Consider the following 22,470-nt stretch of genomic DNA (forward strand, 5'->3'; position numbering starts at 1 on the left):
GTGATCTGGAATGCTCTCCTCAGAGAGGTCCATTTGATACCTTCATTGTCTAGGGTTTTCCCTTCTCTAATTACAGATGAGTATTAAATTATGTCTGCTTTTTTGTTGTTGTTGTTTTGTTGCTATACAGTAGACTGTCACCATATGCAGGGGATCTGTTCCTGGGATCACTGTGAATGGAAAAATTGATGAAAGATATGGTTTTTTTATAATAATAACATTATAACAATAAATAACATTCGATTTACATACCACCCTTCAGGACAACTTAACGCCCTCTCAAAGTGGTTTACAAAGTATGTTACTATTATCCTCACAACAATAATCACCCTGTGAGGGGGGTGGGGCTGAAAGAGCTCCAAGATGCTGTGACTGACCCAAGGTCACCCAGCTGGCTTCAAGCGGAGGAGTGGGGAATCGAACCCGATTCTCCACTAAAAATGAGCTGGAGACCATATCACATATTCAAATAGTGTACTGCAAATAAGTGAAACTGCAAGTCACAAAGTCAGGAATGGCAAGGGTCTACAACACAAATTTTGTTCAAATTAGATAGACTAATGTTTTATGGAAAGATTAATATTATATTATCCTTTTCAGCTTTGGACAAAAAATTATTTTGGAAAAGTGGGATATAAATATGTTAATAAAAATCCATTCCAACATTAGGTTAGACACAATCATGAACTAGCTTTTTTATCTATTATTCCAAGGAGGGGTGGAATCCTTCATTTGAAACCAGCCAAATGTCTCTGCAAGGCAAAAGATTTCTGCCACGGATGATGACTTTCCCACTTCTGCCTGTCCACTGCAGCTCAAAATGTTCACTGAACAGAATTTCAAGGGGCGTTTTGAGCTACAGCAGGGAGGGGGAAGTGAGAAAGTCATGTTTCATGAGAGGAAATCCTTCTGCCCACAGAAACATTTGGCTGGATCCAAGCTCACATCTGCTTACCCATACACATCTACATGTCACAGGACAGTTTTAGCTATCCGTGTGGCAAACTATGATTTATTTGACAGGTGTGCAGGCATATGCCAAACAGTACTAATGACTAAGCACAATGACTTCCATGAGCCTAGAGGCTGTAACTCTGCTTAGGATGACTCTTAGTATGGCCATGCTATCTTCAGTATCTGCTTTCTTTGCTTTTTCATATGATAAAATACCAGCCAGCTCCCCCGTGCCAGTTCAATGTACATTGGCAATGCAGGCAGTTATGAAGGTGTCCGGAATTGAAGGCACAAGCGCAAACAAAGAATACAAACATGCACCACTCGTAGTGGACTGACAGACAGAGAAGGTAACAGAAGAATGGATAAAGTGTTACATGACGGAATAGTACCTGGCATAATATCCACAGCAAAACTGGGCAAGAGATCAGCAAACAGCCCTGTCCTGCCTAGAAAAAGACAGAAGAAAGGAAAGAAGCAGAGAAGTTAGCGCACTTCAGATCTCCAGCTTAGCATCTAGCTGTTTTTGTTTTCTTATCACAGGGTGATGGCTCTGTGATAGGACCTATATATTTCAGAACGTTCATTAGCTTGGCCTTAACTATGCTCTAGTAAAATGTATCTGGTCTTTCTATATAACTGCAAGGCAAAATCAGTAAAATATATTCCATATAGAAATCTACTTGTGCTAGTTTTTACTGACTGTTTTCCAAATGTTATACAGATCTATCTATACACACTCAAGCACCAAATCATTTTACATGTTGCTGTCCTATGATGCCTCTCAATGACCAAAGGCTTTGATGAAACACAAGGCTAATTTGACCAAACGATTCAAACCACCCTGTGTAAGAGGCGGCGGCTGGTAGCAGGTCTCCGCATTTTCTAATTAAATTGAAAATCAGTGCTTGAAAAGTAAGGAAAAGGTCTAGAACAGCCATTTCCCCCCAATCCTGTTTGCTACCTCTGTGGAAACACCAGAGGTAACTTTCCTTGGGCTGACTTAAGTTGCCACCAACATATTAATAGGGGAATACAGAGATATTGCCTCACCATAACCGTGCTGCAGAAGCCAAGACAGAGCAAAACATCTGTGTGGAAACAACCCAGGTCACTTATTTTCTGTCAAGTGCTCCTGATCTAGGCTGTTTCCATGGCCGTCGTCACACGGGCATCTCTTCCATTAAATTTACAGCATATAGCGTCCTACCTGTTATCGGCACAGTAACGTTTCTTTGGGTCACCTAATGGCTCTTCGCGCCACCAGCTGTCCACACAGAAGCACTCTGTTCTGTTCTCTCTAACCGCGCAGAAGCAGCTCCTCCCCCCTTTTTTTATTATTCTGGCGTTTAATTCCGCTATAACGGAATAACAGCATATAAACATTCCGTTAGAGCAAAACATTACGACCCTTTTGTTTTTCCAACTTTGAAATTATATAAATAGCCCTTTGCCCGCAGAAAACTCCCTGTCTGACGTGATCCCCATCGCTGAAGACTCTGCCATGGCGATTGAGTCATTTTTACTTCAGCAGCACTTTTTTACTTCAGCAGCACTTTTGCATTGTGTTATGTCATTATGGCGTTATAAGGACATAATAAAATTTTAAAAAAGGGGAGTCGCAGGAAGAAATGGATTCTGGGATTGAAGGGAGGGCATAGGACGTTGCGAGGCGAAATACATCGATGTGAGGCATTCACACTGAGGCACAAAATAGCGTGACTATCAAGCACAAAGCAGAAGAGAGAAAATCGCTACAGTGTTGGAATAAGGTGGGTGTTTGCCAGGAAATAGCGCCATTTTAGCGCTAAATAAAAGCCCGTGTGATGACGGCCCATGTCAACTGGAAGCAATCCATGTAAGCTCTGTACAGTATCTATAGCTGTTACTGTACCTAACTTCTCAGAATCAGCTACATAAATCAAAATAAGGTCTAGGCAGCATGACTCCCCTTTGCCTATTTTACATCAGTGACAAGGATGATATAGGTAACTGAAAGATGCACAGAAAGGGAACTGTATCCATTTCTATACTGACTGTAGTAAAAGAAGAGACTAGCAAAATAATAAAGACTGATGATAGCCAGATAGTTCTATGCTTTCTTAGAATGAGCTCATATTAAGTAGAATAGAATAGAATAGAATAGAATAGAATAGAATAGAATAGAATAGAATAGAATAGAATACTATTTCACCTTTTCCTCCTCATCCCCCATGTTATTCAGCCTCTACATACAGCCTTTAGAAGAAATCATTTGTTGCTATGGAAATGGATGTCATCAATATGCAGATGATATCCAGCTCTATATTTTGCTATCCAAATCCCCTGGTGATGCTGCAGAAGTACTGAGTCAGTGCTTAGCAGTGGCTGAAAGCAAACAAATTGAAACTGAACCCAGACAAGACCAAAGTGATGCTGGTTGAAAAAGCAGAGATCTTAAAGGACATTGCGCATTCAACCTCTGATGAGTCTAGTTGACCCTAGCTGACTCATTGAAAAGCATAAGGGTTATATTGGATCCAGTAGCGCTGCTAGAGAAGCAAGCAAATACAAGAGCAAAAAAGGCGTTCTCTAGAGATGACAACCCCCCCGGTGGGGGCAGGGAATCCCTGCCCCCACTCCCCAGACCACGGCCCCACTTATCTAACCAGTGGGGGGCGCGCACCTTCCATGAGTTCTCCCCCGCAGCGCGGCGCACTCCCATGTGCAGCCACCGGCGGGATTGGTCTTGTTTTGGCCCGGATTGGGGCCACTGCGAAGTGCAGGAGCGCTCCACTGCGCCTCAAAACTGACCCGTTTTGGCCAAAATCAGGCTTGTTTCAAGCGGATCGGGCCCATTTTCAGACACCGCGGACCGCAGGAGCACTCTTGCGCTCTGCAGCGCCTCGAAACAGGCCCAATCTGTGGCAAAACAGGCCCATTTTCAGGCGCTGCGAAGCACAGGAGCACTCCTGCACTCTGCAGCACCTCAAAATGGGCCCGTTTCAGCACGGATCAGGCCCCTTTTGAGCCCCTGTGGAGCCTGGGCTCCCTCCCAGGGGCCATGCGATGACATCACTCCCGAAGTGACGTCATCGCACTTGTGGGGGTGCACGCACCCCCCTCTCCCCCAAGGTAAGTGCCAGGCCCCTATCCCCCACCGGGAGGTTGAGCGGGCCTGGCAACCCTAGCCTTCTCCCATCTTAGACCAGCCTAGAAGAGGGCCCCCAACGTCAACACAGCTGATCTGTCCACCTAGCTCCATACCATGGTAACACCGAGATTAGACTACTGTAATTCACTCTACACAAGTCTTCCGCTCAAAGTCAACTTGGAGACTGCAACTGGTGCAAAACTCTGCAGCTTGTTTACTTTCAGGAGCTTAGATTTATCACTCCTATTCTGTAGATACTCCATGGGCTACCCATTAGGTACAGGGATCAATTCAAGAACATGACTATCACATTCAAAGCCCTTCAAGGCCTAGGCCCCTCATATGTGCAAAAACCACCTCTCCCCCTATGTTCCAACATGACAGCTGCACTTATCTGAAACGAGCCTTCTGCAGATAAAACCCTGCAGTTGGGCTAAATCAGCAACTGCCCGTACCCACGCTTTCTCTGTGGTAGCCCTCATCTTGCGGAATCGCCTGCCTGAGGAGGTCAGGAAAGCTCCCACTCTCCTGGCATTCTGCAAACTATGCAAGACTATTTCTTATGTGTCATAAGAAATAGTTCAAAGAGATACTTTAGCAAGGGACAGGGAGTGTACTCTTGGGTACTGTCTGCTGATGTAGATACACTCCTATTGGGCAGTTGGAAGTTGCTAAAGATGTTATATTGATTACATATGCTTTAATTCAGAAAGGTTTCATGTACGTGTTTGGCTTTATGCTAATTTTCAAATTTGCATCTACCATACCCTATGCTATCTTTTAAAAATTTTATTTATTATTTCGATTTATAAACCACCCATCCTCAGGGGCTCTGGGTGGTGAACAACAGTTAAAATAAATAAAAACAAGAAAACAATAATTCTAAAATCAACATACACTAAGCAATAATAAAAGAAATTAACCAAGTACATTAAAGTGCAATGGTGGGGAGAAACCCCCTCCCCACCCCAAAGGTGGGAGGCTGACATGGCACCACCCCCTTCAACTACTGAATGCCTGGCAGAACAGCTCTGTCTTACAGGCCCAGTGGAGCAATAATATGTCCCACTGGGCCCGGGTCTCCATTGACAGAGCGTTCCACCAGGCTGGGGCCAGGACTGAAAGGGCCCTGGTTGAAGCGAGGCGGGCTTCCTTAGGGCCGGGGACCTAGTTTGGACTAGTCTAGTTTGGACCTTAAAACCTGACAAGGACAGGAAAGGAATGAATACAATCTTAGGCTGGAACTGGCTCATGTAAGAACAAACTGACATGCCAAATGAGAATAGTAACGATGAAGGTGTAACAGACTTTCTTTGTGATAGCTCCTATGCCGCAAAACCATCTTCTGAAGTAGTGTGGAGAAGCACTATTTTTTTTCCAGAGGGACAGAAGAATTCTGTATTTAGCTTGTCATTTGGCTAATGAGTCTGCTAGGATCTTTGTTATATGTTTACTAGAAACAACGCCCGTTGTGTGAAAAAATACAACGGGCTCTAGAAAACTGATTCAGCGGGCCGCCTGTCGGCAGCAAGCAAGCACGTTGCAGCAACCTGGAGGCCAAAGCGGGAGGATGCTGAGGAGAGGCATGGGGAGAAGTGCTTAGGCCATCAATTTAGTGGGCCCCTCCCGGTGGCAAGCAGGCACTTCGCAGTGGCCTCAAGGCCAGAGTAATCGGCAATGCGCCTGCACAAGGATAAAAAGTGAGTCACTGCCAATATGGCTTGCCTTTTATATAATAGGATATTCCCATACATTTGGATGCAATTCCACTCACCTGCCTTTAGGTCTCCAGAGAGGGATAGGAGAAGCAATTTACGCTATGTTATTCCTGATGGTTTGGAACATTTCAGGGGCTCACTGGGATGCAGCAAGAGGGAGAAGCATGAAAGTCCTACTCCACGAAGTCCACCAGTGTTCCTAACTATGAATTTATTGCTTTACTGTGATATGTATTCTGATAATACTTTGTCAAATCACATTGAATGCTGAAAAGACAGTACATATTTTTTAATAAATGAATAAAGGTGATGCTTAAAATAAGTTCATTTATCTGAATTCAATTTAAATTATACTTCCTTCACTGGAAAGGGCAACATTTTGACCTAGATGACTTCAAGAAGTTGCAAACAATGGATTCAGACTTCTAGCCACAGAAGAAAACTCCCCTCCTGCCAACTGCCAACTTTTGTGTTAAATAAAATTGACTAAGGAGCATCAACAGGAATAACATTTTCTCCTTCTGATAAAAAGGGGCTATAGTTAAACAGCCTCTCAACATAATTGCTTCAAGAAGAGCCTATCTTTGCCTCTTAACATGACTCTGCGACTGAAGCAACAATAACACTCTAAATTCTAATAGCACTTTGCACCTTGTTGCAATTCATCAATGCTCCCCTGTTATCATCACTGCAATGCCATCACTCATGAGTACTGCTCCACGTGGTTCTGGAAGGCATAATGCTGATTCTTCCGATACTGTCTTTGTGTTTGCTTAAAATGAGAATTGTTTTCAATAGCATGTAAGCAGTGATGCCTCAGTGCCAAGCTATGCATTACAAGCATATATCTTTTTTTAAAGACCAGTGGCTGCTATTCCTAAGAAAAACACCTTTGGGAGAAAGATTTGAAATGGACAGGCAGTGAAGAGAGGGGAAGGTGTCTTCAGTGCTATCCTAAGCAGTATTCCACCTAAGTGCATTGACTTAAATGGATTTAGGAAGGTGTAATTCTGTTTAGGACTAGAAGTGGGCACGAGCAGGAAAAAAACGAACAGAATGTTCGTTGTTCGTTGTCATCCACGAACAGCGAATCACGAACAACCACGAACATGACCCTGTTCACGAACATGTTCATGGTTGGCTGTTCGTGGGAGGAAGGGGGAGACTTGGAACGGAAGAGGGAGGGACTTCTTCCCTTCAGGGTCTCCCCCTCTCCCTCTAGCCAGCTGGAGGGAGGGGAGACTCTGAAGAGAAGAAGGTTCCCCATGCCGTTTGCAAACGGCGTGGGGAACCTCCTTCCCTTCAAAGTCTCCCTCCTTCAAGCTGGCTAGAGGGAGAGGGGGAGACCCTGAAGGGAAGAAGGTTCTCCATGCCATTTGCAAACGACGTGGGGAACCTCCTTCCCTTCGAAGTCTCCCTCCTTCCAGCTGGCTAGAGGGAGAGGGGGAGACCCTGAAGGGAAGAAGGTTCTCCATGCCATTTGCAAACGATATGGGGAACCTCCTTCCCTTCGAAGTTTCCCTCCTTCCAGCCAGCTGGAGGGAGGGGAGACTCTGAAGAGAAGAAGGTTCCCCATGCCGTTTGCAAACGGCGTGGGGAACCTCCTTCCCTTCAAAGTCTCCCTCCTTCCAGCTGGCTAGAGGGAGAGGGGGAGACCCTGAAGGGAAAAAGGTTCTCCATGCCATTTGCAAACGACGTGGGAAACCTCCTTCCCTTCGAAGTCTCCCTCCTTCCAGCTGGCTTGAGGGAGGGGGGACTCTGAAGGGAAGAAAGTTCCTTATTTGCAAACGGTGTGGGGAACCGCCTTCTCTTCAAAGTCTCCCTCCTTCCAGCCGGCTGGAGGGAGAGGGGGAGACTTTGTCAGGAAACCCCTGACAAACAGCTGAGTCAGGGGTGAAGTGCCCCTCTCCCTGCTGCTGTGCAGCAGCAGGGAGAAGGGCATTTCACCCCGGCAGGCTGCACTCAGCCGCTGAGTGGGGGATTTAAATGTCCCTCTTCCTGCACTGCGCAGCAGCAGGGAAAGGGAAATTTAAACCCCAGCAGGTTGCAATCAGCCCTTGTCAGGGTTTTCCCTGACAAGCGGCTGAGTCGGGAATGAAGTGCCCCTGGGCTTAGATTGGGGTTTCCAGGGCAACAGGAGTTCAGAGGTCAAAAAGTCCGTACCTACTGTTGCCAAGGGAATTGATTGAAAGGCGCCAGACTGTCTGGCTTGATGAACGCCTGATAAACACCATGAGCAGGGCTTGGAACGAACACATGTTTGTCGGGAACAGGGCCTCACAAACAGCTTGCTTGCGAACAGCTAATTGGGCTGTTCGTGGCTTTTTTTTGTTCATATTGCTGTTCGTGCCCACCTCTATTTAGGACTACACTATTAATCCTTCCAATGCCCACCATTTCTCTATTCCATTCCCCATTACCAGTAATTTGCCCACAAGACTCCCCTAATATGCGTCTTGAGAAATAAATATGTATTTAGAACTCAGTGGGTGGGCTGGGGATGATATGAAACGGTGAAGGGAAAGGGTCAAACAAAGTGATGGAAGCACCAACAAAAAGCAGCCTTTTTTACCTAAGAGAAACAGCCACTGGGCTCTTGTTATGTCCCTACACAATATGCATGCGACTCATAAATTGTGTAGCAGCTAGCATCTCAGAGAAGGATCTGGGAGATCCAGGTATGAATCTTTATTCTGCTATGGAACCTCAACAGGTGACCCTGGGCCAGTCATACACTCTCACGGTGTTATAGTGAGAATAAAATAGAGAAGCAAGAAGTCACTTTGAGTCCCCAATGGGGAGAAAAGCAGGTAGAAATGAAGTAAATAAATAAATACTATAATAAATTGCCTCTACTACCAATCCTGTTTGATAGAATCACAGAGCATATGACCACATGCACATGCATTTGTCAACCCATACATTTACATAACAGATATGGCGCTTGAAAGACCTACCATTTTCTCAATATATTTCTGATTTTTTTTTGTACAAATGTTCCATTTGAGTGTTACATACCTTGTGTGCAGCAATTAGATCAGTGATTTTAACCTTTTCAGGCTTAGGGCTCATCTTTTGCTCAGACATGCAATACGAGACCCACTTTCTGACTTTTTTTACAGCACATGTGTATAATAGCAGTGCCATTAGTACCATCCTCCTTATATCAGGCTGCAACCCAGTTGTAGACTCTAACCCAACTGACAACCATCTACTTTAATGACAACAGTCAACCAGTGTAAAATGATGGCTGGTACTATGAACAAGTAAGAGATGGGTTTGGAGGTAAAATGACCTTGTTCATGCACACCTTGCCACATTGCCACCTTTTCTCATGCTCAATGTACTATTTACCAGTATTTGATAATCAGATATCAGCTCCTCTGCTGCTGCCACCACCACCACAAGTGGTTTTTTGTTTTTTAAAAAGGTGGTAGTCATATAATTGGCTGCACTAATTTCTACCAATTCCCTTCTCAGGACTTGGGAGATTCCCCTGAAAGATTCTGGTACTCAGTGCCAGTGAGTACCACTACAAAAAAACCCTGACTACATATCCTTGTGCAGGTTCACAGGGTGACCAGTGTGAGGAGATGTCTCTTGCAAAGGAAAATAAGGTTCTTGTGTCTTTAACAGTTGAGTAAAATAGAATTTCAGAAAGAATGATTTTTTTTAAAATTAGGAGCTGCACTTCAGAATTCTGTTCTATATACAGCAAGGACTCTTCAAGGTACTGGAGCCTTGTCTTTAATTACCTACAGAACTGTGGCAGAACTCTGCATTAGTTTTAATGGCAGCAACAGCAGCAGGTTTACAGAGGAGACTATCAGGTCACCAGGGTTTCCCCAATCCCTCTTCTGTTTTCTAGTGAGGCACACTGTAAATGCCCAGACAGCAGCAGACAAATTGAAAACTTGCCTCATGGACCATGAAGGCAAACATCATGAGCACATAAGAAAAGCCTACTGGATCAGAGCGGTGGTCCACCTATTCCAGCATCCTCTTTCACACAGTGGGAAGGCACATGTCTCTGACAGTAAGACAAACAGCCCACTCCACACCTCACGGACCTCTTCTATCTGCAACAGTGTGCTGCATGGAAAGCAAGGACCAACAAAGCCACTCCTGACTCCATGCACTTGCAAACCCATTTTTCCTCCCCCCCAACATCACCATTTTGAAGGTGGGTGCAGTCACGTGTAAAATGCCAGTTGAGTTTGGGTTTCCCTCAACCCACCTGGTATTTAGCATACCTGTAATCAGACCCGTTCTCTTTGCTTCCTGCCATTTAACCAACTATTAATCCATAAAAAGGACACATCCTCTTATCTCATAACTGTTAAGCTTATTCTGGAGTCTTTGGTGAGGAACCTTGTCAAAGCTCTTTATTTACATTTGTTAACCTGCTCAAGTAACTCCAAGAGGGTGGTGAAGCAGGACTTGTCTTTGCAAAAGTCATGCTGATTTTCTCTCAGCAGACTTTGTTACTTGATGTGCATAATAATTTTCTGTTTAATAACAGTTTTTACTAATTTAACAACAACAGCCATGCTTATATACCGCTCTTCTAGACAGATTAGTGCTCCATTCAGAGCAGTGAACAAGTTAGTGTTATTATCTCCACAATACAGCTAGGGAGCTGGAGCTGAGAGGAATGACTTACCCAAGGCCACCTACTGAGCTCATGGCAGTAGTGGGATTTGAACCAGTAAAGTGCTGATTTACCCAGAACAGATGTTAGGCTAACTGGCTGATTTTAGCAATCGGCCTTCACACTGGATGACTGGAAAACAGCAAAACAATTTTTAAATGAGGTCCAGAGGGGAATCCAGGAAATTACAGTCCAGTTAGCTTAACATCTGTTTGAGGTAAATTAGTAGAATCTGTTATTAAAGAGAAAAATATTAAGCATATCAAAGTACAAAGTCTAATAAAGAGAAACTAGCATAGCTTTTGTCAAGGAAAGTTTTGAATACTAACTATAGGGTTGCCAAGTCCCCTTACCCTCCCAGCACATACTTTTTTTGCTCTTAGTGCACACACTACTGGGTCTGCGTGATGATGTCACTTCTGGGAAGTGATATCATCATGCAGGCCTGTGAGTGTGCATGGACTCCACACTGAGCCTATTTGGGCCCCTAACAGGCCTGATTCAGCCTGTTTGGGTCCCAAATTGGCCCAGTGAGAAGCGCAGCAATGCTTTCAGGGTGGCATGACATCACTCCTGAGAGTGATGTCGTGCTGCCCTGGGAGCGTGTCCAGGAGGCCGGTCCTCCCCTTTCTCCCTCTCCACCAGCCAGATGAGTAGTGATGAGGGGCGAAGAGTGGGAGCGGGGGATCCCCCATCCCCGCTGGGGAACCTGGGATCCCTAACTGATTGAAACCAGTAGGCTGACTTCCAAAACAACATAGATCTGATAGCCGTTCTAGTTGCCCATTCTTCTCATATGTTCTAAAAATCAAATCAGCCTGGATCATTACAAAGAATGTTACATTCTAATCTCACAGAGAGGCTAATAATAGGATTTCAGAACACAGCAAAACTGCAAACAAACCATACACCCTTCCAAAGATTGTGTATTTTTTTCAACTTTCAAAGATTTCTGTTCACCCCCTCCACCTCCCTGTCTATTGTGAGGAATTCAATCTATAAAGGAATTCACTAAGCTCTCTTCTTAGTGGTCAGTCTAGAAAAAGGCAGAGCAGAGGCCATGACTAAATCAGATTCTTTTGACACAAGTATCCCAGCTAGCTCCTCATTTCACCTAGTCTTGAAAATAAGTATTACAAAATAACCATGCTCCACAAACAGCTTTTAGCATTTTGATTCTTTTCCACTAGCTGAATTAATTCAATGATAACCCGTCTTCCTATTGCTACGTAATTCTTTCCCTTCACAGAACCTCCCCCTGATCCTAGTTTTTAATACCGGCTGTTAAGTAGGCTGCCGAAAAACACTACAGCTGACCCAGCCGCTCTTGTTCATACCAGTGGTTACCACAGCAACGGAAGGGGGAGGCAACGCATAGGATTGTCATGAACGCTTGCTAATTGAAGGCCAACTTTCCTCCCACAGGGATGAGCAACAAGTGAACCAAAAATATATAATGAGAGAGGACAAAAGAATACACTCGGGTGGGGAAGGAAGGAAAAGGTCTGAATACCTCTTGGAGAGCTTTAGTTGGGAAGGGAAGATGGTTTTCATGGACAGAAGTGGGTTACCTAAATCCAAACCCGAGGGAGGAGGAGGAATTAGAAACTGAAGTGAAAGAATCGCAAAATGACTTGAGCAACCTTATCAAGGCAGCTAATTTCATTCCCACTATTTAATTTGTTTTGCACCCATTGTGATGCAGAATCAGAGGCTGGGCATTCAACCCACTTGCTACTAATGCTGGGGGGACAGAGCGAACAAAAGGATTACCATTGGTATGATGGCCAAAGAGAGGACAAAGCAGCTGCAACCTGGAGGGGAGAAGTGTGGAAATATGGTAACTACATGAATTGATTTGGGGTGTTTAGAATGCACAACTCCTCCCCTAGAAGAGGCACAGGCGCTGAGATGTCAGGCATACTGCTTCTCCTGTTTGAAGGCTGCTCAAGGGAGGGATGGCAAAAGATATGGCAGCCATCGTCTTCTTAGTTTTGTTAAAGCACATAAGGATCATTCAGGAGTAAAATTTGCATTCCATTGCTGTTTAGTTACATTATTACAACTACCCCACCCCCACCCCGGTTAATATGTACCAATATTTTAACAGAGATCCCTTGCTTCTACTAAGTGTGGTCTATTGTCCTAAGAGGGCACATTCATATAAAGTAAGATTTTTCTTTAGGAAACACTGAAATGTAGTATTTCACTCCAAAAAAAGGATAAAGCCCTCTCCCAATCTGCTTCTATCTCTGTTAAGGGCTAACTGCCTCAAGTTAAATGATAATCTGAACTATCCTTCTTTCCTGCACAGAGGGTAAGTGAGGACATTTATTCTGTCTTCCCACCTATTCCTGTAATTGTATACTGGGAATAGATCTCTGTCTTGCACTTAGCAGAAGTGTCAAACTCAATTCAGAGCAAGAGAGCACAGAGTCTGGATAAGCTGGCAAAGTAAAATACCCAGAGAAGAGATCATCCATCTTTACTTTCTGTTTATTAGTGCTCTGTCTCCCTGTAAAAGTAACTGTTGGTATTTTGATAAAAGGATTGAAACAGCAGCAGTTTTTAGCATCATATAAACACCTCTATCATTGAAGATCCTTCCTGTACTTGTATGGTGATAGCTTGGAACAGCAATCCTCCTCCTTGGCTAACTAGATGGCCCACTTTATTAGGATTGTCCCCAATGGTTACATCCAAGTGGCAAGTTTGTCCTTTTTTCAATAAAAACTAGGACATACTGTCATTGTCTCTATTCCCGCTGCACTGCTGATTATACCTTTTATTCGAGTACATCCAGCAGCTGCTTCTCAGCCATTTTCCTAAAATGCACCTGCTGCCTCTCAGTTGAAAGAAGAAGTTATAGCAATGCAGATAATCAAGTGGTAACCAGAGTGAAGCAAGGCCTACAAAAAAGGAGATGGAATTGATTTGGCTTTGAATAAAGGTGCATACAGAACCGAGTGAAAGGACACTGGGTAATTATTTATATAGAATTTCATGAAGAGAAAGAAGAGCTGACTAAAAAAATGGGGAAGTAAAACACATTGACAAAAAGGAGCTAAAATGGGGGGGGAGTAAGAAAGAGAGTAAAATTACTACACAGAAAGATGGGTAAACGATATAAGGGGTTAGTTATAGAAGCAGGGAAGAAGAGTATGAAATAGGAGCATAGACTATATTATAAAATTAATATGGATGGAAGAAGTGAAAAATTAATAGCTGTATACACTTAAATACTATAAAGCAAGTAGAAAGAAAAATTTATGATAACATTGCATTTTGAGATTTGGAATTATGGTAATCTGATCTTGTAACTCTGTAACAGAAACAGAGGCCATAAAGGTAAAAAGGAACTATTTCATTTCCAGCAGTAGGAGTACATATCTCTTTGGCCAAGCTGTGCCACTAACTGGCAGTCAGAACTGATCCAGGAACACTATGAAAATGTGCGGGTGAAGAAATGTGACTGCTATAAATCACAGGGGCACCCAAGAATCTGCAGGGATATTTATTGAGAGAGTATGTCCATATAATGAATTTCTTCTTGCTCCCTCTGTAGAAATAAACTTTTCCCATCCCTCTCTTTTTTTAGTTTGTCAATCAAAGGGGAGAAACAGCAGCAGCCATTCCCAGAGATCAAAGTTTTAACAGGCAACAAGGACCGCCAAGGAGGCTGTTGCCATGGAAACTTTAGTCACTGAAGTCTTTGAATGGTGCCAGTATCCTTTGTAAGCAGCGTGGGGCTGAAGCTGGAAAGTAAGAAGAAATGATGGGGAAATCTTTTGGCAACAAGTAGCATTTATAAACAGTATTACAGAAGTCAGGGGTAGAATTGAACAGAAATTCAAGAGGCTGCCAACAGTGCCATATGGATTGGCAGCAGAGAGATTGATGGAAAAGCTGCAAAGGACAGACAAGAACTCATTCTTCAAAAACAGGCACTCACAGTCTGATGCCAAGGGAAAATTACATGTGCTGTTTTTATTTTGTTCCACCTTTTCAACATGATAATGTTTCTTTACCAACTTCTGTGTGAGTGTCTGGACACAAACATGGGAACCTGAGGGCAATGGAATATTGATGATAGGTTCTGCCTTATGGGTCATACTATACCTCTTGCCAAATAATGACTAGCCAAAGCTTCTTGATTTGCTCTGGCCTACCAAAGGAGAAACTAGATGAAAATACTGATGAAACTAGATGAAAAGTCTTTTTAACTTTTTTTAAAAAGCTGGTTCATCACAGCCATGCCAGACTTGGAACATTGACTTCACCCTTTGCCTTCCAATCTAAAAAGGATTCCTACTTTTATATCCACAAAATCACTGCCACTCTTCCCATCAGAGCTACAGCCACCACAACGTTTATTTTTAGTAAAACAAAGCTGTTGGAACCATGCAGAAAGTGGCTCTAGTTTAGCCCTAATAATATTCATGTTAAAAGAGCTGATATCAGATGCATGAGCTCACTGCTTCTTTTGCCACCAGACTTGGCTTCCTTCATCCAACTCCACTCCCTATATCTCAACACCCTCAACAACCACTGGTTTAGTACATGCTAGAACAGCAGGCCTTTAATTTTAAAGTCTTGGTCAGGAAAAATTTTCCTTGTGGTTTAATTTGAGGAGATACAAGACATCTGTGACCAGATTGCTCAACATCTTTAATTTTATTTAAAAACTGTTTCAGGAGGCAACTATTAGCTGGAGCTGTCATGCTGGAAAGTTAAGTATCTAACACATATGCCATTTCAGCACATAGGGGTTTGGTTAAAAATGTCTTTTTATTTCTTCTAGGATTAATAACAGCGATTATTTATTATTATTGTATTTTTATCCAGGAAACAGTGCAAGTTGAAAGACTTCATCTCCTCTTCCGTAACACCATGTAGCTGATTCGAACTGTGCCCCAGCAAAAAAAAGGGATGCTAAATTATAGACACTGGAAGATCTATTTACATATCTCTCGTGTATGGTCTACTTGAGCCCTTAGAGGTTGGTTCTGAGAAGGGTGAGAGTTCAAGGTCTGCCACTGTCCCTTTGTAAAGCTCTCCTTCACTCAACTCTAGAAAGTCACATTTCACATTTGGTTCACGGGCCACTAGCGTTAATTTGTAGTTTAGCATTTCAAAGGACTGAATTCTAAGATTTTAGTATTGCATACCTGTCAAATACAGCAACACCAGTTTCAACCACAATGACAAGAAGCTGCTAGGATATTAATAACAGTTTTTCAGTGAAACAATATGAAATGTGAAATCCTAAATCATTTTCCTGACCTGAAGCAGCCCAAAGAAACTATTGTCCTCTTATGAAAACTTACATGCAGCCCATCAATAAATGTAAGTTTCCTCATAAGGAAAACATTGGCTCCCTGGGGCCATTTCAAGTCTTGAAAATGGCACAGGGTGGATGACACCCCACCCCTTGCTGTGTACCATGTTTCTGATCCAGATTAGGCCCCTGTGTGCCTGAGAATTAAGCTCCCAGCAAAGAATACCCAGTGTACATCTAATTGACAGGACATGGGGCAGCCATGAGAGGGATTTCTGCCCAATCATTTAAAATCAAGATCTAATGACATGATAAAGATCAGAATACTGTATATGAAGCTCTCAAATGAGCAAATAACCCCCTCCTTCCCTTCCCATGCCATGGTCCCAAGACAAATCAGGCCCCCACAGACTTTTAAAACCATGTTCCCCAAGACACTATATGACTGCAGGGGACATTAATCCAGGATTCAGCAGCACCTCAAAGCTACGAATCTCCTGATTCAGGGGAAATCCAACCCCCTCCAGGATAGGCTGACTCCTCATTTTTCAAGTCACATCTTCAGTGACCAGCAACATTTCTGACTTGTCTGAATCTATCTAACGTTGACTGACCCTTATCCCTCCCACTGCCTTCTCCAAGCAACTTTTCAGGACTTCTATAGACAAGCCTGACAGCTGTTAACAAGAGATGGAGCTGGGTGTCATCCAGATATTGGTGGCACCTCACTCCAAATCCTTTGATGATCTCTCCAAGAGGTGTCATGTAGATGTTACAGTACAAGGAGATAAGATTGAGCCCTGCCATGGATCCAACTAATAGTCCCTTGTAATATTCAGAAGTCCTTTTCATGTTTTATTATAGCATCTGGAATATTTCTAGCCCAGGTTTTACTTATGGCTCTTGGCAAGCTGGCTAGACAAGCTGCTATGTAGGTCTTCTTTAAGCCTTGTTTTCCTATCTTTGTTTATTCAAAGTAAAGATACATTTATTTACCCAAGAAGACTCTCAGATATTTTTAAGTGATTGTAGCATCTTACATCCTCCAACACCACCTTCTGGAATCATCCAGAGAAGAAAGAACTGTGAAAGCTCCCAACCCAATCAGCCTCTTTAGAAAGATTCCATTGCTGAGGGTACCGAAAAGTACAGAGAGATCCAGGAGAGTCAACAGAGACTCCTGTCACTCTCCGAGTGACAGTCAAGGAGACCAAGGCTGTTTCTGTTCCAATCCCAGCTCTGAATACAGAATGGAATGGGACTAGATACTGTCTCCTCCAAGATCACTTGAAGCTGGGTAGCCATCACCTGTTTAAGCATCTTACCCCCCAAAAGGAATATTGGTCACTGGTCAGTAGCTATTTAGGTCATTGGGGTTCAAGGATGCCTTTTTGGGGGGCAGGGTCTCATGACTCCCTCTTTCAAAGTGGTTAGAACTACACCATCCCACACAGAGGCATTTATTACCTCCTGGGCCTGCTTGACGAAAACAGCCCAGCTTGGCAGCCATGAAAAGCAACGGTCAAGTCTCCAAAAGCTCATTTTGAATTGTGAGCAAACCCTTTGTGAAGTTTGCACCATCTCCACTCCCACCTTCTTGCAAAGGAAAAAGAACCCCTACCCTTCACTTCAGTTCACCAACTCACACATACATTCAATCAACAATATAGAATATGTTTAAGTTCTATTAGCGTTTTTAGATATTTTGGTACACTATAGATTGGAAGCAGAGCAAAACTGTACACTATATAGTTTTGCAACTCCCTTCCATTTCACATGGCACCTTACAGAAATCCTGTGGATATTGCATAATTTAAGCAGCTCTGCTGATCAGACAGGAATGAATGCAGCAAATATAACTCAACCTTTCCAAGCAACAAAATATAAGCATATTGGCTGTTGAATTGTTATGTCAGACATTCGCCATACTGGCACATCTGTTCTGGGGAAATTACATTTCCAGCATTCAAAACTGCAATTATAAGAAACTAAGAAATCGTGATTTCTTTTTCACATAAAACAATAAGTGCATATATTTCAACCAAATGCTATTTAATGGCAGTTATACAATCATGATCAAGCCTTAAGGGGTAGGCCTTTCATCACCAACAGACAACCCCCAAACTTGAAATAGCTTCTCATCAACAAGAGTGGAACAGCCAAAATAGACATAGACTAAGAGACGAAACCCTGCAACAGATCTAGATGCCAACTTTGTCCCTACATATATTCAGGTAATACTAAATAGGACATCATAACATCAGGTACACCTTCTTGGGCTCATCTACTTATACATTGTGTCATATATGGCCCCTGCATATCTGCCATGAATGTATATGGGTTCTGCCTCTGGCTTCTGAGAGTGTAGAAAGTTCTATATTGCTCCATGCCAAAGGGTTATCTTACAAATGGTTACTTTCACTTTCTCACTCCGCTCAGCCAGTGTCCTTGATAGCCAGCCAAAGCTGGCTCATGGCTTCCCCTGAGAACCTAAGATAAATTCATCTTTCTCACTGTCTGTTCTAAAACAATGTCTCACTACAACCTCCCCCCCTTTTAACGGTCCTCTGTCCTAAGGCGGGAAGATTCCCTTTAACTAACATTGCTAGCCCCACATACGTCACTTCTGCCAATTTTAACTGTCAATGCACCTTGTACTGAAAGTTACTTCAACTGGAACACCTGTGTGTTAACTGTGGAGAACTTGGGGACCCAACTGCCAAGGACTGACATTTTGGCAGGAGACTGACCAGGAGACCGCAGAATCCCCAGAGGAACAGTTAATCAACTTGGAGTTGGAACACACCAATGGAAACGGGGCAACCAGAGGAACCCCAATTGGAGTAGCACCCACCCTGAGCATCACCAGCTGGGAGTTCGGGGTGCTCCCGAAAGAGAGAATGGATTATGGAACCCAGCCAATAACCACCCGAAGGGAAAGGGTGCCCCAGACGCCAACCAGCCAGCAGACCCAGAAAGAGATCCTGGACATATTGAGCGAACACATTAAGTGGATAGCGGCTGGAAATAAAGGGATATTAGGTAATCTCGGGGAACCCCAAGGGAAGGTGGGGGTGGAAGAGGCTCAATGAACCCGGAGAGAGGAGTTCGGGCAGCGGCTTCGTTCCGCCAGTCTCGGGACATTGGAGACAGATGCCTACTACTGAGAGATGGGGGTAACCCAGGAGGAAGTGCGGCCGAGTCCTTACGATGCCCTGGTAGAACCCCTCAACGAGGACGAAACTACCACAATGATAACAGATCCCCCAGAGACTGACTCTGAACAGTGGCAAGCAGTATGGGGGGAGATGAACAAACTGAAAAGGGATTTGGCACAAGCGGTGAAAGGTCTACAAGACATGATGCACTGGATGTCCATGAAGGAAATGCCTCAGGGCAAAGTGCCTGATGAAGCTGCAATCAAGGGGGACAGAGCGGGTGAACCGCTAAGTTCTCTGCACCCTCCTCACCCCCTGCCATCACCGAGAGGCCTGGGGGAACCCCTGGGGAGAACAATGGTTGTCCCCCAACCGAGAGGGGGACCGTTGGCCCCGCTGCAGCCCACAGCCCCAGCGCTGCCAATAGGACTGGCCAGGCAGCACCCACTGCCAGCCGGAGGCCCAGTTATCCCACTGCTTGGAGGTGTACTGATTGGAGCACCACTACAAGCCAGGCTGCCAGTCTCACCTCTGCCCCCCCCCTACCACGAGGGATACCAGTGGCACCTGAGGGCTTAATTCTGCCACCTTGGGGGAGTACTGCTACAACCCGTGCCGCTGGCTCAACCTTTCCCACTCTTGCTGCCAATGGGGGTGCCACCCACCCCAGGAGGCCCCCCCCCGCGATAATACCCCAGCACAGACTGCGGAAATTAGAGAAGAGCTGGGATATTTTATCGTGCAAGCCATGGAATTTTTCCAAGAGTGGGGCCCCACCTTCCCGAATGACCCCAGCCGGGTTAGTCACTTGGGATCCCAGCTGGATGGTTCGGCAGCGAAGTGGTATGTCACCTTGTACGAAGCCGGGGCCCCGGAGCTTCATAACCTCAAAGCTTTCATGTGAGTGTTGAGGGCCCAGTTTGAGGATCCACTGGAGGGAGAACGATCCCGGACACAACTGAAATGGATGAGGCAAGGAAACTGTCCAGTCTGCAAATGTGCTGCAGAATTCAGGCAGTATGCTGCGAAGGCAAGGGACTGGTCTGAAGGAGTCAAAATTGAGTTTTTCCGGGCCAGCCTGAACCCAGCCCTGGTGGCCAAAGCTTTGGTGCAAGACGACACTGCCACCCTGTTGGGATGGATCCAACTGGCCTGTGAGGTTGAGAACTAAGACCAGGTGGTGAAGCTCATAAAGATGCAGCACTGGACAACTGGCAAGAAAATTCCCATGGGATCGGGGAGAAAAGAGAAGACCTTTGACTCAAGCTCCCTGGATTTGGAGCAGGCTAACCACATGAGAAAGGGATTACGTCTACAGTGCGGAGGAGTTGGCCATTTCGCCGCCGAATGCCCGGGGAGGATGAAGGGGCAGATGGAGAAGAGCTGTGCTGTGAAACCGACCGCCCCACAGGTCACCAAGCCGCCGAAAAAAGCTCCAAAAAAGAGAAACGAAGGGGCAACCAGCCTCAACGCTATGGAGGGATCGAGTGAAGAACCTTCGGAATGAGAAGAAACTCCTGACCAGCCGGCAGGAAATGCCAGTGACTTGTCATGAGGAGGCCCCGACGACAGGTCCCGCCGGAGCCACCACCGCCTGAGGTGAGACCAAAAGGGGCCTTACTTTACATGCCAATGGCTATAGTTAACCCCCAGCAAGTGACCAACATTCAAGTGCGGGCCTTAATTGACTCTGGATGCACACAGGATTTGATTGTCCCAAACCTAGTCACAGGATTGGGGTTGAACGTGTGTTAATTGAACCACCCCATTATATTTGAACAGATGGATGGGTCTCGAATGAAAGGAGCCCTTGCCAATATAGAAACTGAAATGGTCCCAGTGGGAATAGGGAGCCGTTAGGAAGCCAGAACTTTTATAGTAACTAACACCAAGAAATTCCCGTTTGTATTGGGAATAAGATGGCTATGGGACCATGACCCGTATGTGGAAAACCAGAGAACTATGCTTTGCGGGGGTGGGGGGAGATCGTTGAAGTCATGCATGGAACGCAGCGTGGGGTCTTAACGCCCCCTCCCCTCTAGAGACTGCTCTCTTAACTCAGGAGGAAGTTAAGCCAATCCTCCCCAGAATACCAGGACTTGAGCCATGTGTATGACAAGGAGGAAGCCGACGAACTTCCCCACCATAGGGCTACTGATTGTGCCATAGAGCTAATCGCGGGGAAAAAACTGCCAAAGGGGAAACTTTACTCAATGAGCCCAGGGGAGTGGAAGGAATTGCGTAAATTCATTGACAAGAATCTAGCCAGAGGATTCATCCACCTGGCTAGCTCCCCTTGTACTGCACCAATGCTGTTCCACAAAAAGGAGGACGGGAGGGTTGAAACTGTGTACGGATTATTGGGGGATCAATGCGATGTCGATGTCCAACGCCTACCCCATTCCCCTGATTAGAGACTTGCTGGGAGTGGTGTCTCAAGGGAAAATCTTCTCAAAACTCAATTTATGAGATGCATATTTCCGAGTGAGAATAAAAGAGGGGGATGAATAGAAGACTGCTTTTAATACCCATTTGGGGCAATATGAATACAAAGTAACGTCTTTTGGATTACAAGGGACTCCGGGGGTGTTTATGAATCTAATTAATGAAGTCCTACACCAACATTTGTATAAGGGCATGGTTGTTTATTTAGATGACATGTTGATTTATTCGGAATATTATGAGTCCCATGTAAAACTAGTACGTCAGGTATTAAAAACTCTCTGGGACAACCACTTGCCAGTGAAACTGTATAAATGTGAATTCCATAAAGAAGAGTAGGATTTCCTGGGATACAGAATATTAAAGCAAGGGTTAAAAATGGACCCGGCAAAAATCCAAGTGGTGGTAGGGTGGGAAGGTGGGACCCCCCCCCACCCCAGTTACAATTGTTCCTGGGGTTCACCAACTTTTATAGACCCTTCAAAAAAAACTTTGCTCAAATCTCCTTACCCTTAACTGATTTATTGAAAACCAAGGGTAAGGGACCACAAGGGGTGAAACCCAGTGCTAAATTAAATTGGACTGCAGAGTGCCAAAAAGCTTTTGAGCATTTAAAGACTTTATTCACCTCAGAACCTGTCCTGCGCCATCCTGATGAGAATCAAAAGTTCGTGGTACAGGTAGATGCTAGCAACGTTGCCATGGGGGGAGTTATCCTGCAAGCAGATGAGAAAGGAAAGCTGCACCCGTGCCTATGTATCAAAAAAAATCTCAGAGGCCGAGCAACACTGGTCCGTGTGGGACAAAGAAGTTTCGGCAGTTAAGCTGGAGTTATGTACTTGGAGACATTGGCTGGAGGGGGCAAAGGTGCCATCTGAAATCTGGACCGATCATAAAAATTTAGAAGTGTTGTGCACTCCGCGAAAATTAGGCGCCAAGCACCTCTGGTGGGCGGAGTTCTTCTCCAAATTTAATTTAACGCTGAAGCACCTCCCTGGCAAATCTAACTTCCTGGCAGACGCCCTTTCGCGCATGCCCCAACATGAAATCCAGAGAGAAGAAGTAGACACAATGTTCTCTCTGGCTCAATTGGGGGGGGGGGCAGGCAAAACCAGCGAAACCTAAGCCATCATTCA

At 44.7% G+C, this 22,470-nt stretch overlaps 1 protein-coding gene across 2 annotated transcripts in view; it reads right to left on the minus strand.

Annotated features, from left to right (window-relative positions):
- Window positions 1–22,470, minus strand: part of ILDR2 (immunoglobulin like domain containing receptor 2) — an 82,621-nt gene that overhangs the window by 31,743 nt on the left and 28,408 nt on the right. The window contains exon 4 of one of the 2 annotated variants that reach the window (XM_054975059.1): window positions 1,347–1,403. The exons of the other annotated variant lie outside the window; for it this stretch is intronic. Coding sequence (XP_054831034.1) covers window positions 1,347–1,403 — 57 coding nt within the window. The remainder of the gene's footprint in view (window positions 1–1,346; window positions 1,404–22,470) is intronic. 2 annotated transcript variants of the gene reach the window in all.

This window comes from Eublepharis macularius, chromosome 3 (assembly GCF_028583425.1).
Source record: "Eublepharis macularius isolate TG4126 chromosome 3, MPM_Emac_v1.0, whole genome shotgun sequence".
Classification (NCBI taxonomy): Eukaryota; Metazoa; Chordata; class Lepidosauria; order Squamata; family Eublepharidae; genus Eublepharis; species Eublepharis macularius.